Source organism: Theropithecus gelada, chromosome 2 (genome assembly GCF_003255815.1).
Source record: "Theropithecus gelada isolate Dixy chromosome 2, Tgel_1.0, whole genome shotgun sequence".
NCBI classification, from domain to species: Eukaryota; Metazoa; Chordata; class Mammalia; order Primates; family Cercopithecidae; genus Theropithecus; species Theropithecus gelada.
The window spans coordinates 28,569,389-28,585,186 of NC_037669.1; the positions used below are offsets into that span (position 1 = coordinate 28,569,389).

Consider the following 15,798-nt stretch of genomic DNA (forward strand, 5'->3'; position numbering starts at 1 on the left):
TAAATGAACACAAGCATAAACGAAACAAAACTCACAGAGGTCTTTGATGACAGGAAGAAAGTCAATTCGCTGCAAAATGCTTAACTGAGTGAGACTGTATAAGGTTTCAAAGTGATTTGCATGTTGAAAATAAACCATGATTTTTTGAGTTCACAATGTTCCCTCTCAATTTATGGAGTACAGAGGCATATAATTTCAAGGACTTATCAGGCTCATTATTCACATTATAAAATCAATGAAACATCTGCATTAAATAGGCTATATATATATACACATATACACACACACACACATATATATAAAAAGTCTGGGGTGTAGTGGTGCAATCACAGCTCACTACACTGGGACTTGTCACCACACCTAGCTAATTTTTTTTTAATCTTTTGTGGAGACATGAGCGTCACTTTGTTGCCCAGGCTGGTCTGGAACCCCTGCCTCAAATGATCTGCCTGCCTAGGCTTTCAAAATTATGGGACTACAGGCATGAGCAGTGACCAAGTTTTAATTTTTAAAAGTTAATTATCTAGAACATAAACTCAGTGAAAGCTGGAAATGTACAATTATTTTCTTAATCCAAAATACTTTATTATGGGTAATACTCATTTAATATTTATTGGTAATCACTGAGAGCCAAGGTAAAGGGGTAAAGGGATGAGCCAAATGAATCTAATGTCATGATTTAAATAAGTAATTCTCAAATTAGGGGGTTTGGGTAGAAAAATATCAAAAGGTCTTGTAGTTAAAAAAAATCAATATGCTTAACATGCCTATTTATTTTCTTAAACTATAGAAAGCAAATCTCACATGCTTTGCTTGTAAGAATATGCACAAAAAGTACATGCTGTATTAACTGAAAAACTCTTAAGTACTATATTTTAATTTTGTGAATGATATGAGTGATGTCATGTAGACTGCTATTTTCAATACATTATAACATTACCAAAATGTTCAATTTTCTACCTTTAAAAAGTAGGAAAATATTCACTTGGCAACCAACCATCAAATTAATAACTGATTCAAGTAAGAATTACCAACAATACTAAAACTAGCAGATGCAAGTTGGAAGAGAAACAGCATATATGCAGTATCTGCCCACAAACTACTTACTATTTCCAAAGGGAAAAACCCTGAAGAAACTACTTTACATTGGTGCATGCAAAGAGGTGAACATACTGATGTTGACAGCCAGAGTCTTTCCATATAATTGCTTAAAGCAAAAATTATCACATGGTTTTGAGGGTTAGCTACATAAGTAGAGGTAATGCACATGTCAACTATAGCATGAAGGATGAGAAGAGGACAGAAGGACCTATATAGTTGCAAGGTTTCTACATTTTACGTTAAGCAGTACAATATTAACTCTAAGTGGATTGTTAAAGGACTTACTTTGTTAAAATTGATAAAAAAGCAAGACCTAACTCTATTTGTTTACAAGTCATGAATTTTACATATAAACATACAGGTTAAAAGTAAACTGATAGAAAAAGATGTATCAGGCCAACAGAAAACACAATAAGAACTAAGTGGCTATGTTATTATCAAATAAAATAGACCTCAAGATAAAGATTACCAAACATAAAAAGACATTTCTTAATAAGTAAATGTAACATCTAATAGCAAAATTTTGACTAGTTTTGTTACTAAAGTTTGATTGGAACACAGTCATGACTATTAATTTATGTATTGTCTGTGGCTGCTTTTGTGCTGCAATAGCAGAGTTGAGTTGTTGTGACAGAAACTATGTCCTATAAAGCCTAAAATATTTACTATCTGCCCCTTTACAGAAAATGTTTGCTAACTCTTGCAAAGGATTAAGTCACAAACAGAACACATGGCTAGTACAACGGTATACATGCCAAAAGCAAAGTTGTAAATATAGTTCATAACTATTTGAAAGGAGGAAAAGAATCAAATTATAGTAAGACTGAGTTTTAGGGAATATAACTTAATAAGTACCTATAACGTATGAATGAATGACCACACGTAGAAGTAGAAATTTAAACATATTTTCATTTAAGTGACAGTCCTAACTCATGACAGAATCTCTCTTTATTCTTAAATAACTAGTCCTTTTAAGTAAATAGACCCAAAGGGATACTGACCTGATAATTTCCTAAGACACAGCATACAGTTTCATTATTTTCCTTTTCTCCTGACATTAAATTAATGAACAATTTAATATAAACTTCAACCAACCAAATTTTATGAGACGTGTCTATTTGTTCAAGTGGCAAGTGTAAATAGTAAAAGAAACTGTGTTAATGTATACTTTGGAGACAAACTCTCCCCAGCAAAATTTTAAGAGGATGTGAGTAATCCTAATATAATGATGCACTTCCTAAGTTTTGTTTTTTCCATCAGGAAATGGACATGCATACACACATACAAAACCCTGACTATGGTGGTGGTTCAAATTTGGTTAAATTTTTTTTTTAGAAAAAAATATTTACACACACTTTTGCTTTTTAAATGAGGTACAAGGTCCAACAAGAAAACAAAAGTAAGTGATATAATAAAGGCACTCAGAAAAACAATAGAAACAATATGAAAGGTGTTACAAGAGACAGAAAGAGATGAAGGGTGATGATTAGTACTCACTTTCAAAGCTGCAGTATGGACTTTCCTCTTTAGGGAGAGAAGATTAGAAATAAACAGGTTAAAATTACATTAAAAAACGGCTACAATATATATATGGGGTAATTATATAGATCTTTAAGAAAAGGCAAACTGAGTTCTTTAAACACATACTTGTGAGAATGGGATAGATCTGTATTATCTAATAGGATGGTTATCAAAATTACATTTAATAAAATTAAAAATTTAGCTTTTTCAGTTGCACAGGCCACATTTCAAGTGCTCAATGGCCACTTGTAGCCACTGGCTATGGTATCAGACATCACAGAACATTGCCATCACAGAAAATTGTATAGGGCAGCACTAGGCTAGGCTGTCTCAAGATGTCTGAATTGTAAAGATAGATTGATTTTCCCTAGAGTTTTTGGTTCATTCATTCATTTATTTCTTTAACGTTTTGTCCCTTTTATAGAACCTTTTATTCTTCAGTCTTATCTATCCACTTAAACTTTTTCGTATTTGATTGAAAATGCATGCAATTTCAAAAGAGAAACAGAATGTACCTCCTCTATAGAACAAATAGTAATTTAAAATGTTTTACTCTGTATAATACCTTTTAAAAAATTTCCAGAACTGCACAAATCTAAATTCACTTAAATCAAAGAGCGATATGGTGAAGAAAACACCAACTAAAATTAATGACTGTAATGGTATAGCAATAAAATCAATCAAAATATTGATGTAAAAACTTTTCTTACACAGTAGTTAGAGCATATGATTCAAGTGAAAAGTACAGAAGGACCCTTGTATTTAAAAAAACCATAAAGGTATTTAACCTATGCTTTAAAATTAAATGAACCAATTAAAAACTATTTAAGACAACACATTAAATACAATTCATATCAGAATTAACAGTAAATAATACTTTTCTGAATATGCAGCAAGAGTAGAATCCAAATTATCCTTATGTAAATCAATTATAGATGATCTGGACCACTATGCGACATTTGAAAAAAGAGAAAAAAAAACACTAAATATACCTTACAAAAAACTTCTACAAGTTATTAGATTTTTTATGAGACAGCTATTGTGTTAAATGTAATCATTTAAATGTAATAGTTTAACACAATAACAGTTTTCTAATTTTTATACATTTTATTACCATTGCATTTTTTTCAAATTTAGAAATTATGCCACATGTTACTGCATTTTAAATGCAGCAATAAAAATTATTTTAAATTCACTAATATTCTCTTCTCTGCTTCTTCAGAGAAAAACTTCTCTAGCATTATCATACCTTCTCTCTTTTAACTTTACTTTTTATTTTTACTCCCTCTATATTTTTACTTTGTAATCTTTAGGATTGTTATATCAAGAAAGTTTGGTCTTAAGATCTAAATAATCACAAATGACAATAAATAAGACAGGCAACACAGAATAGAAAGCAACTAAGAAAAAGGAAAGAACCTTAGAAAAATGATAATGAAGGTTAAAAATGATTTTCTAATGTAAGAACCAAAGAAAGCCTTAAGCAATAAAAGCCAGAAACAAAAAGTAAAACTTAAAAATTTAAATTTCTATTCAAACTATCAAATAAAAAACATGCATCAGATCAGGGTCTTTACTAAATTAGATAACTTATTGTTGTGAAGTCACAAATTAACTCCCCTACCCACTCCCTCCAATAGATAAATACATCAAAAATATCATTAGATTACAAATTCCAAAATGCCATAATGTCTATATACTGAGATTCACAGTTTCTGGATTTATTTTTCCACCACTTAAACTGTGGATCATTGCTATCATGTGGGAGTGTTTGTTCAATTCCTCTTGCTGAAGTTTCACCAAGGACTCTTTCTCTTCCAAACGACCTTCTAATTGTGCCTTTTGAACCTCTAGGGAGGAAGCCTAAGGAATTGGGGTTGGGGGAGGAGGAATAATTGAGAAGAAAAATAACTTTAATATTTTCTCTATACACATACTTTAAGATGCTTTTATTTTTTTATTTGTACAACAACCATTTCAAGAAATACTATAAATATTATACTTCAGTTAATTCAATTATATGGTAGTTTAAAACGAAAAATCATTAAACAATATAATACAAATTGAGAACACTTTCAACTTAAGTTAATGCCAGCAGCTGAAATTTTGCAGAAAATACTACACACTACATATTAAAATTACTAATAAGATAATTACATTAAAGCAGAACCAGAAAAACTGTAAATGTGATACTAAATTTTATGCCTCTTCCGTTACTCAGTAGTAGTAGTAGACCAGTCTTTCAATCCTAGTCTGTTCTCATCTTTCTGGTAGTAAACAGGCCAGAAAGTACAATTCATAGCTACCACTCAAGCTATGCAACCATGGTAATATAGAAAGAACCCTGGACTCAGATTCAGAATATATATCTGCTGATTCACATATTAGCTGTGTGACTTTAGTAAGTAACCTCAGACTCAGTTTCTTCAGTTCTAAGTTGAAAATATTTATTAATATTAGCATATTATATAATATTTGTTAAAGTGAAAATTATACAGCTACCTATGTATGACATCAAGTACTGGTAACCCCTTTCTGTATTCTTTGCACACTTGAAAATAGTAAGTGCTGACACAAAGTATCTGTTTAATAACTGCTTAACTATTTTAGAAAATACATTATGAAAACCTCATAACAAATGATACTCAAGCTGCTTTGAGATCCTAATATCTTCTAAAAAATTTGCTGAAGAAACAGTACATTTATTTATCCATATTTACCCTTTTCACAACAGACTTTTTCATTTTACTGCAAACGAGAAATGGAACAGATTCTTACCTTAATGCTCAGCTCTTTTCTTATCTGTTCTGTTCTGCTTAATTCTTTTCTAAGGATATCAATGGTTTCTTCCTTATCTTCCCTTTCCTTTTGTAAGGTTTTAATCTTTTCTTCTTGTACTTTTGTTTTCTGATGCAAATCTTAAAAAAAAAAAGTCAAGTATAAACTCAGAGGTCTTACACTGACTACTCTGAAATGGTTTAGTAGCTACTATAAGAGCAAAAGAAAAATAACTAGAACAATGAAGAGAAACTTCTTTTTTATGACAGTATTCTATAGAAAATACCAAATCTTTATGTCTTTCTTCCATCCTCTGTTCTAAATATAACATGCTATATAGGTGAAGGACAATCCTCAGAGTGTAAGGGTTAGAAAAGGGAGAGCTACAACTATGAAAAATTATATAGGTAGGTGCCTGCGCTCTAAGGCAAGTGAGAACAAAAATGTTTTTCTGGATCATTTCAAATATACCATTAAGAAGCTAGTAACTAAAAGTTACCTAATACTGCCACCTGCTGTTATGTTCCTTAAACTTTTTTTTATTTTGAAAAGGGCAATCCATAATCCTAAATTATTTAACAAAGGAACAGAAAACCAAATACTCCAAGTTTTCACTTCTAAGTGGGAACTAAACATTGAGTACACATAGACATAAAGATGGAACTAATATATACTGCAGACTAGAGTTGGCAGGGGGTCGAAAATTACCTATTGCTACCTATTTGGTACTATGCTCTCTACCTGGGTGATGAGATCCATACCCCAAACCTCCATGTCATGCAATATACCCAATGTAACAGACCTGCACACATGCCCCTTGATTCTAAAAGTTGAAATTATAAAAAAACTAAATTAAATTAAATGGGCAATCATCTCTTTCCTCTTTTTCTTTGAGACAGTCCTGCTTTATCACCCAGGTTGGAGTGCAGTGGCATGAACATAGCTCACTGCAGCCTTGATATCCCAGGTTCAAGTGATTCTCCAACTCACTTTAGCCTCATGAGTAGCTGGAACGACAGGTGCACACTACCACACCTGGCTAGATTTTTGTATTTTTTTGTAGAGATGGGGTTTCACCATGTTGCTCAGGCTGGTCTCAAACTCCTGAGCTCAAGAAATCTACCCATCTCCGTCTTCCAAAGTGATGGGATTACAGAAGTGAGACACTGTGCCTGGCCAATTTCTTATAGTTCCTAAATTTAAAAAATGTACTGCTTTTTCAGCTTTATCAAACTGAACTGCTTTTGTGAAACATTATGTCAAGAAAAGGGAAGCCATTTCAAATGTGATTTAAGGTTTAAAACAATAAGGGAAGTAGAAAATAAAAAAGCAAACAAAACCACTCATGCTTCCAAAACAAATACATTAAATATAGACAATGTATTAAATAAGAAGCCACTTACTTGCTAGCTTATGTTCTCTGTCTACTAGCTGATTCTCTACTTCTTTTCTCTGTTCTTCTTTCTCTATTAATTGGGCAATACTTCTGAAGTTATAAAAAAAATGGAAGAAAACATTAATGAACCATATGCCATTTGTAACTTTTTTCGCCTAACAAGCACTTTGGGAGGCCAAGGTGGGCGGATCACAAGGTCAGGAGATCGAGACCATCCTGGCTAACACGGTGAAAACCCATCTCTAATAAAAATCCAAAAAAAAAAAAAAAAAAAAAAAAAGGAAGGTCTCGCTCTGTCACCCAGGCTGGAGTGCAGTGGCACGATCTTGTGCTCATTGCAACCTCTGCCTCCCAGGTTCAAGTTATTCTCCTGCCTCAGCCTCCTGGGTAGCTGAGATTACAGGCACCCACCACAACACCCAGCTAATTTTTGTATTTTCAGTAGAGACAGAGTTTCACCATGTTGGCCAGGCTGGTCTCAAACTCCTGACCTCATGTGCTTCACCCACCTCAGCCTCCCAAAGTGCTGGGACTACAGGCGTGAGCCATCACGCTCGGCATTTAAAACAAAATTTCTAAGAACAGCAATTGCCTGTGAATTCCACCAAATATATATCTTATATCTAAAATAAGTGATAATTCTATTAATTTTATCAATAAAAAACAATGTTCTATATAAAGAGAATCATTTTGGTTTTGAAAAATCCCACGTATTCAGAATATAGAACTACAGATTTTACTTTTCATTTTGTTCCTTGAGTGACTCATTCAACTTTTTCACTGTCTCAATGTGTTTATTCAGAGAATCACATGTGATCTGTAAATCTTTATTCTTCTTTTCAGTACTTTCATTTCTGAAAAGACAAGAAAATGAGTTGGCATCATTATGGAGGAAAACATGAAGGAGAAAAGAAACTCAATAGTGTTTTCTTTACTATCTCTTCTAACCAAATTGCATATGCTAGAAGAGAAGGAATGTTATGAACAAGCAGGACATAAACAGAATTTGATCAACTCTAAAAGGCAGTAAATACATGTTTTGGTTGACAGATGTAGTAAAAATTACTATGAGATAGAAATGTGTGGGGCATTAATCTCATATTTATGGATATAAAGCCTTATTTTACAGATGATATTGCATTACATAATTTGCTATAAATAAGTTTAGGGTTCTACATTTGTCTCTTTAAAACTCTGCATCTAATAGTCCTATTTATTTTATCTGCAAAGTAAACACAGAAAAAAATCCTTTCTAAAGTGATACTTTGATACTCAACTACCATAAGCATAAAATGTCCTTTTTATTTCACTAAGTACAAAGATTTTAAAAAAGCAACCCAAAAACCAAACCAAAACAAACAAAAGAAAACCAGTAGCCAAATTTGGCTAGCAGTTTTTGTATCTAATCCATATAGAAATTTCAACAATCTGAGTTTGAGTACCTTTAGACAGTCCTGACCATTACAAATGACCTTTTCCCCAGCCAGCTTCATTTACATGTTATCCATTTGTCCATTCAAGGAATTTCACCTTCTGGCCCCTAAATCACTAGCGGGAACATAAGCAGGTCTTAGAAACCACATATTTTTCTTGGACCCTGCCTATCTCTTAGGTTCTCTATGTGAGACATAGCAGGGACCCCCTTTTTAGGAGGTCTGAGGACCTCAAGCTGGAAAATAAAGGAAAATCCTGAGTTCATTCAAGGGAAATTCCAGGGACCTAGCTAGTCCTAGAAGTAAATAAGTAACTTGTTAAACAGGAAGGTAATAGTAGCCTAAATCAATAGTTAACAATCTTAAGAGTACCAGAGAGACTTGATTCTTTATAGAACTTGAAGAAAACAACTTAACACATGTCCCTGAGTTGTATTTCAGAGACCCGGCCCTCACTGAGGAACCCCACTGACCAGTTCCATTGACAAGTAGACCTCAGATAAGGGGGAAATTAAGGCTGAATTTTAACAACTGTTCTTTGTTCTAAGTTTCTTTCTCACGGTCTTGAACGAAGTCACCCTCCCTAGCTAGTTCACATTTTTCTACTGACCCTAAATTTTTAAACAAGGCTGCTCTTCCTTAACCAACTGCAAATCGAAAAATCTTTGGGTCTACCCATTACGTGTAAGTCCCTGCTCCACAATATCTTCTCCTTTAAACTGAAACCAATGTGTAACCTTTATTGATTTATGATTTTTGCCTGTAACTTCCACTTTCCTGAAATTTACTCCTGCCTTTAAAAATCCTTGCCTGCAAGCTACTGGGGGACGGTCAAGATTTGAGCATTTGGCTGCCTGGTCCTCCTTGCTTGGCACCCTGCAATAAAAGCCTTTTGTTCTATCACTGCAAACCTTGGTGCAGACACCTGGTTTTACTGTATTGAGCAAACGGACCCCATTTCAGTTCTATAACATATTTTCTTCACTGCCGAAGTTCTCAACCTGGCTTATTGCTAATACCACACTTTATCAGTGGTGCCTCAAACAATCAGACTTTGTAAAAAGTTGCTAGGGAAAATATCCTGCTAAAAAATTACTTTGTCATCATTTTCTAGATACTATTCATTTCTCACCCTTCATTATTATTGATGGGCAAATAAGCATATGTACCATGCCAAGCTAAAAATTTCTGTATCTCTGTATTAACAGCATAGAACGACCTTAAAATATAAAGTAATAAACAAGTTCCCCCAGAGTGCTTTTACTTTTATTGGTTGGTAGAAAATACATAATTGTTCCTGGTCTTCCCTGTAATTCAGAAGTTTTACAATTGGCGTAAAAAGGTAAGAGTTTATAAGGGAGGGAAAACCAATCACAATTTGTTAGTAGGCACACAAATTGGTACAGGCTGAGCAACACTAATTTGAAAATCCAAAATCAGTCTAAAATCAAAAGTACTCCAAAATATTAAACTTTTTGAGTGCTACCATTGTGTTCAAAAAGGATACTCAATCTGTATCACATTTTGGAGGAAAATTTAAAAATATCTATCAAAATATTAAATATACATACCCTTTAACTTAGGAATTCACCTATGCAAACTTATTCTACAGATATAATCACACATGTAAGTAAACTATAATCAATGACATTAAGAGATGAGTTAAACACACCTAGATTTCCATTCTGTTAGGCTGAATGATATGAAATTGCCAATATTCAATTACTTTTGATCTGCAGAAATGACCATTCAACCTAATACTAATTTGACAACTAAGTTTATTTAGAAATTATTAATGAAGTGCCTAACTATGCAGCAAGCACTCCTGCAGGCCCTAGGGATCTGTCAGTGATCAAAACAGACAAACTTGTCCTTGTGGAGCTTATTTCCCAAATGACTGCTGACTGTATGAATACATAAAAGTCAACTGGAAAGACCTGTATTTTGTTTCCAACATTGATACTGAATTTGAGGAAGCAACACTTCATTTCATAATGACTTAAGTTTCTTGCTAATTACTTACTTTATGTGTTATCAGAATATATGAAATGCTTACAAAAGGATTTTCGGGTCTCAGAAAAAAAAATGCTGTTTGTTCATTCTAGATTCTAACCTTACACAGGAGATTTTACTTTATTTACCTCTGAAGAAGTTCCATGTAGGATTTTGTCAGTATTTCATGCTCTTCAGCCACAGACTCTAACTTCCTATTATGTTGAAAGAGATGCTCAATATCACTCTGGGCTCTTTCTGATTCAACTTGCTGTGCCTTCAGCAACACACTAAGCTCTTCATTTTTTTTCTCAGCTTCTCTCAACATACTAGCAAGTGTCCGTGCCTTAAAAAAAAAAAAAAAATAGACTTTTCCATCATCTATATCATATGCTCAACACATACCTAGAATTTAAAAGTTTACTAAGTAACTAATAAGCTGGTATCTATTGGGTCATGCAAAGCTGTATTAGTCATATATACTTATGACTTTACTTCTAATAAGTTGGATACTGTTATGATTTTTTATTTAACATATTATCTGATAAAAACAATCTCACTATGATCAAATTAATGGAAATGGATACAACTGCAGCAACATGAAGGTAGCGCTACATACAGTATTCAATTAAAAAGGTATGGTCCTCAGAGGTAGCCATTAACACTAAACTGCTAAGTGTGCACACCATCAGCATTCTCATTTCAGGTGAGAATTAAGAACAAAATCTTAACAACATCACAGATGCTTAATCAAACACTTAAAATTAAGCTAGTATAATCAAGGAATGTAACCTATACCATAACCTGCATGTATTTATTATGTGATATGAAACACTAAAAAAGCAGAAAAGTCACTAGAATAAAAAAACTCGGTTCCCTCGAGCCTTTTGGACTTTATTTTAGAATGCTAAACAAAACCTTAAGCCCTTCTTTGTTTTTATGATTTTGTAAAGAAGCTATATCCAGTTATTTAGTACTATTTTTACAAGAAACTTTTCCAGTAACATGGGTAAAATACTAAACTCTCTAATAAAATACAAGACACGTCCAACAGACAGATAATGTAAGAATGTGCTATGAGAAGAGAAGGAAAAATTACTTTAATATCACTAATGTTCTTTCTTGTAATTTGTGACAAATTCAACATACCAGTTAAGACAAATGAAACCATGTTAAAATAAGAAAAAAAGAAATAAATACGGGGGGAAAAAAAAGAATATAATTATTCTGAAGATACTTAAGAGGCATTTTACTAGTCACTCATTTTGATGCATCTATCAAAAGCCAGGAACACTTTATTATAATTCATTCATTATAAATAATATCAAGTTGTATAGATTCCATTTGTATCTGCTGGTAATTTCATATTGCTGCAGTAAGTTCACTCAAGGTATACATTATATATGTACATAGTAGAATGCCAAATTTACTGAGCATCTATAACGTGCCGAGTGTTATGCTAGGGCCTGGAGCTATAGAAGCAGTCTTTGATACCATGAGTGGTGGGATAAAAGAATTTCCACATGGTTTGAAAAATGTTATTGAGAGATAAGCATAGGTTTGATACACAGAGGAAGGATTGTCAAACATATGTGTGGGAAGGAGACCAGACTAGGCTTCTGGGTAATGGGGGTATTTTAACTGAAATTTGAAGGATTATGAGTTAGGCAGAAGAGAGGAAAAGGTGTTCCAGACATGCTAAGTCAAGGAAAGTCGAGGAAATACCAGAATATGTCAAGTTCCAGAAAAAACACAGTAGCCTAACATGGTTGACTGCAAAGAACGCGCAGAAATGAAAGATGTGGATTGAGGACTATGTAGTTAGATTCCTTATACGCCAAACTAAAGAATTTTAATGATATTCGGAAAGCAACAGCAGCTACTGTGAAAGATACTCAGCACAAGAGGGACAGGATCATTTTACTGCCTTAGAGATCCCTGGGGGAGGGGCTAGGTGAAGGGGTAGAACCAAGGAAAGATGACTGGCTGTAGAGTAGCTGAGAAGAGGGTAGAAGACTACAGGTAGGAAGACTAATTGCTCTGCTATGATTCATACAAAAAAATGAAAAGGATTCAGCCTATAACAAATAGTGGTAGAAACAGAGATACGGCAGAAAAGAGTAATATTTAGAAGGTAAAATTAACTGGACATGGTGAATAATTACAGGAGGTAAAAATTGTGTGATTTCCAGGGTTATTTGTAGAACACTAAAAACAGCAGAGGGAATACATAAGAATAATTCTAAAAAGGAGAGGGCGATTAGTTCATTATTGGTTATGTTGAGTTTGTGGTATTTGCTGTATATTTAAATGGAGCAACATAGGTACTTGGTGCTCAGGAAAATGATCTGTGCTTGACATATAAAATTAGGAACATTACTATTTTGGTAACCACTGAAACCACAGAACACAAAACTGAAGGATAAAGGTTTAGAGCAAAATCTTCAGAGTCCCCAATACTTAAAGGTACAACATAAATAATACAGGAAAATAATACTAGATAGGAAAAAAAATCAGATAATGATGTAATCAAAATTAGAGGACAGAATTTCAGGAAGAAGGAAGTAGGCATGTCAAATGCTAAGGAGAATTTAATTCAATTAGAGCAACAAATACACAACTAATATTTTGCATGTTTTACTTCATTTTTAAAATTTTTCTAGAAATCAGATGTGTCTTTATACTCTACACACCTCTGTTTCAGCTTGAGTTCTTTGACAGCGATGCTGAGCAATCAGTCTATCAGCTTGTGCAAGGGCTAGAGCTTTTGTTTCCAAAAGATCTTGTAGCCTGCTTTCTTTGGACTACAAGAAAACATATCATTAATTTTCATTTTAGGAACACATCTATTAAAGCATATTATACATCATTAAAATAAGCTTATACTCACAGCTAATGTGGATAGTTTCATTTCATATACATCCATTATGTCAGATATTCTCACATCACAAATCTGATCCTTTACCTACATTTTAAGAAAGTAAAAAAAAAATCGGAAAATTTTAATAAAATATTTTGACACAATGACAAAATAAGTGCCTACTTCAAAACTAAATCATTAAAACTTAATGATGAGTAACAAAATAAAAACAAATGCTACATCAGAAAGGTCACAAATATTTCTCTTTTCTTTTTTGAGATGGGTCTCACTCTGTCACCCAGGTTGGAGTGAAGTGGTGTGATCGTGGCTCACTGCAACCTCTGCCTCCCGGGTTCAAGTGATTCTCCTGCCTTAGCCTGCCGAGTAGCTGAGACAACAGGCATGCGCCACCACGCCCGGCTAATGTTTTGTATTTTTAATAGAGATGGGGTTTCGCCATATTGCCCAGGCTGGTCTTGAACTCCTCAGCTCAGGCGATCTGCCCGCCTCGGCCTCCCAAAATGCTGGGATTACAGGTGTAAGCCACCACACTCAGCAAAATGTTGAAATTTTGAATGATTTTTCTTCATTTCCAAATTTTCCAGAATATTGTTATTTTTTATATTAAAAAATAAGTTTTCAATAGTGAAATCTGTACCTAACAGTGTTTACATACACGTTATAATAGGGGCTGACATGTAGCTAATATGTACCAGGTTATAATTGCTATTTTTCACTCACCACCATTCCAGACTGAAGTTTCTCTATTAATTCTTCAATATTCAATCCAGGAACACCATCTTTCAAATGAGGAGGAGTTAAACACTTTACTGACGTAGGAAAACTGTGATTTGATGATTGCCAGGGCATTTTTCTGGGTATATGTTCTGTTTCCTGTTGTCTATAGGCATTATTTGCTGCTATACTTTCTCCAAGTCTGAATGGGAGTCAAAGAAAGGAAAACAATATATATGAAAATAGAAAAAAAAGGCAGACTTAGTGTAGAATTAGGGAATCTTTAAGAATGGGTCCTTTTTTTGAATAGATGTCTTCAAATAATCTTGGAGACCATGATGAAATGAAGTCTTCGGAAATATTCCAAATTTTCCAGAGCATCTACTTTTCTGTTTCTAACCCTTTATAATGACAGTTTCACTTCTGGTTTGGAGGCATTGTAAGACTAGTTTATGAGTGTGGATTATCTGTAATAAGTACAAAGTTATTGGTACTGGTCAGAATAATGTTCTTATCATGGGGGATATCACCTGGCCTTTACATCCTTAGTCCTTTACCTTTCTCACTCAGTACATACTTTTCACCAACCTGACTTCCATTCTAGCCCTTTAAAATCCTCTCTTTCTCCTACCCCAGGCCTTCATATGAGCTCTTCCTTTACCTGGAACATGCTTTCTACCACATCTCCACAGGTCTGGCTCCTTCTTATCATCAGGTCTTAGTTCAAATTCACCTCTTCAGAGAGGCATTCATTAATGCCCTATATAATACTATTATTAAGCACCCATCCTCTCCATAGTGAAGTGAAAAAAATATTTTTTTCACTTATCTCTTAACTAAAGTACAAACTGCATGATGGCAGGCACTCAGTCTAATTTACCATAGGCTGGGCATGGTGGCTCACACCTATAATCCCCGCACTTTGGAAGGATCACTTGAGTCTAAGAGTTTGAGACAAGCCTGGGCAACATGGTGAGACCCTACCTCTACAAAAAATAAATACATTAGGCAGGTGTGGTGGCACACGCCTGTGCTCCCAGCTACTCAGGGGGTTAAGTAGGGAGTGTCACTTGAGTCCCAGAGGTCGAAGCTGCAGTAAGTCATGATCACACCACTGCACCCCAGGCTGGGTGACAGAGTGAGACCCTGTCTCGAAAACAAACAAGTAAATACACACACAAAAAAATCATACCTACCAATGCATCCATAATATACATTCAGCTTATTAAACTGCCCAAGATAATGTCAAATAAGGGCACTAAGTAGCAAGCATAAAATGGACACCTGAGATAATGCTCAAAGAGAAAGTTATATACAACACAAATAGGATAGGGAATGCCAAGACACAGTGAAAATGGTGGGAAGGCCTCACATACAGAGGCAGAGGATAAGACTCCCATGTTCAGTGAGGCTGCAAATTTCCCCTTTGAAGCTTCTGAAGTTTTGTTTCATGTCAGATTACCAGTTTATGCAAGTAGGCCATCACAAAATAGAGCAGCTTTATAGACCACTTTTAACTTGTAACTTGAAAAGCTTCCTATGTATTTTTGTTGTTGCTGTTAAAAAAATTTATTATAAAATTAAGGGAATTTTGGTTACATGTTCTCTAGGTCTTACATCCCATACTTTAACTCTTAAGGTATGATGACCTAAATTGCTAATTCTAAAAAGTGGAATTGCTAAATCAGTGAATAGCATATAGCATGGACCAGCACACTTTATTTCTTATAGGTCAACAGTAAGTATTTTAGACTCAAGAGCCTACTTGGTCTCCGTTACAATTACTCAATTCTGCTTTTATAGAGTGAAAGCAACATAGAGTATAAAAATGAGTGAGTGTGGCCATATTCTAATAAAACTATTTATAAAAACAGGTGCCTGCCCACTGGCCAGTTTGCTGACCCTGGTATATAGGGAATATCTTACCTGTTTATCAACTGCTTCAAATTATTCAAACCATTTTTACAAATTTGTATGTATAA

General features: G+C 34.1%; 1 protein-coding gene across 2 annotated transcripts in view; it reads right to left on the reverse strand.

Annotated features, from left to right (window-relative positions):
* Positions 1-3,038: 3,038 nt before the first annotated feature.
* The window catches only part of CIP2A (cell proliferation regulating inhibitor of protein phosphatase 2A), a 39,711-nt gene continuing 26,951 nt past the window's right edge, over positions 3,039-15,798 (reverse strand). Inside the window, exons 14-21 of one of the 2 annotated variants that reach the window (XM_025375907.1) lie at positions 13,823-14,018; positions 13,112-13,186; positions 12,915-13,025; positions 10,371-10,567; positions 7,537-7,650; positions 6,804-6,886; positions 5,401-5,540; positions 3,039-4,485 (exon numbers count right to left, since the gene is read on the reverse strand). In XM_025375907.1, coding sequence (XP_025231692.1) covers positions 4,315-4,485; positions 5,401-5,540; positions 6,804-6,886; positions 7,537-7,650; positions 10,371-10,567; positions 12,915-13,025; positions 13,112-13,186; positions 13,823-14,018 — 1,087 coding nt within the window. In that variant the 3' untranslated portion in view covers positions 3,039-4,314. The remainder of the gene's footprint in view (positions 4,486-5,400; positions 5,541-6,803; positions 6,887-7,536; positions 7,651-10,370; positions 10,568-12,914; positions 13,026-13,111; positions 13,187-13,822; positions 14,019-15,798) is intronic. The other variant, XM_025375908.1, reaches the window with a different exon arrangement.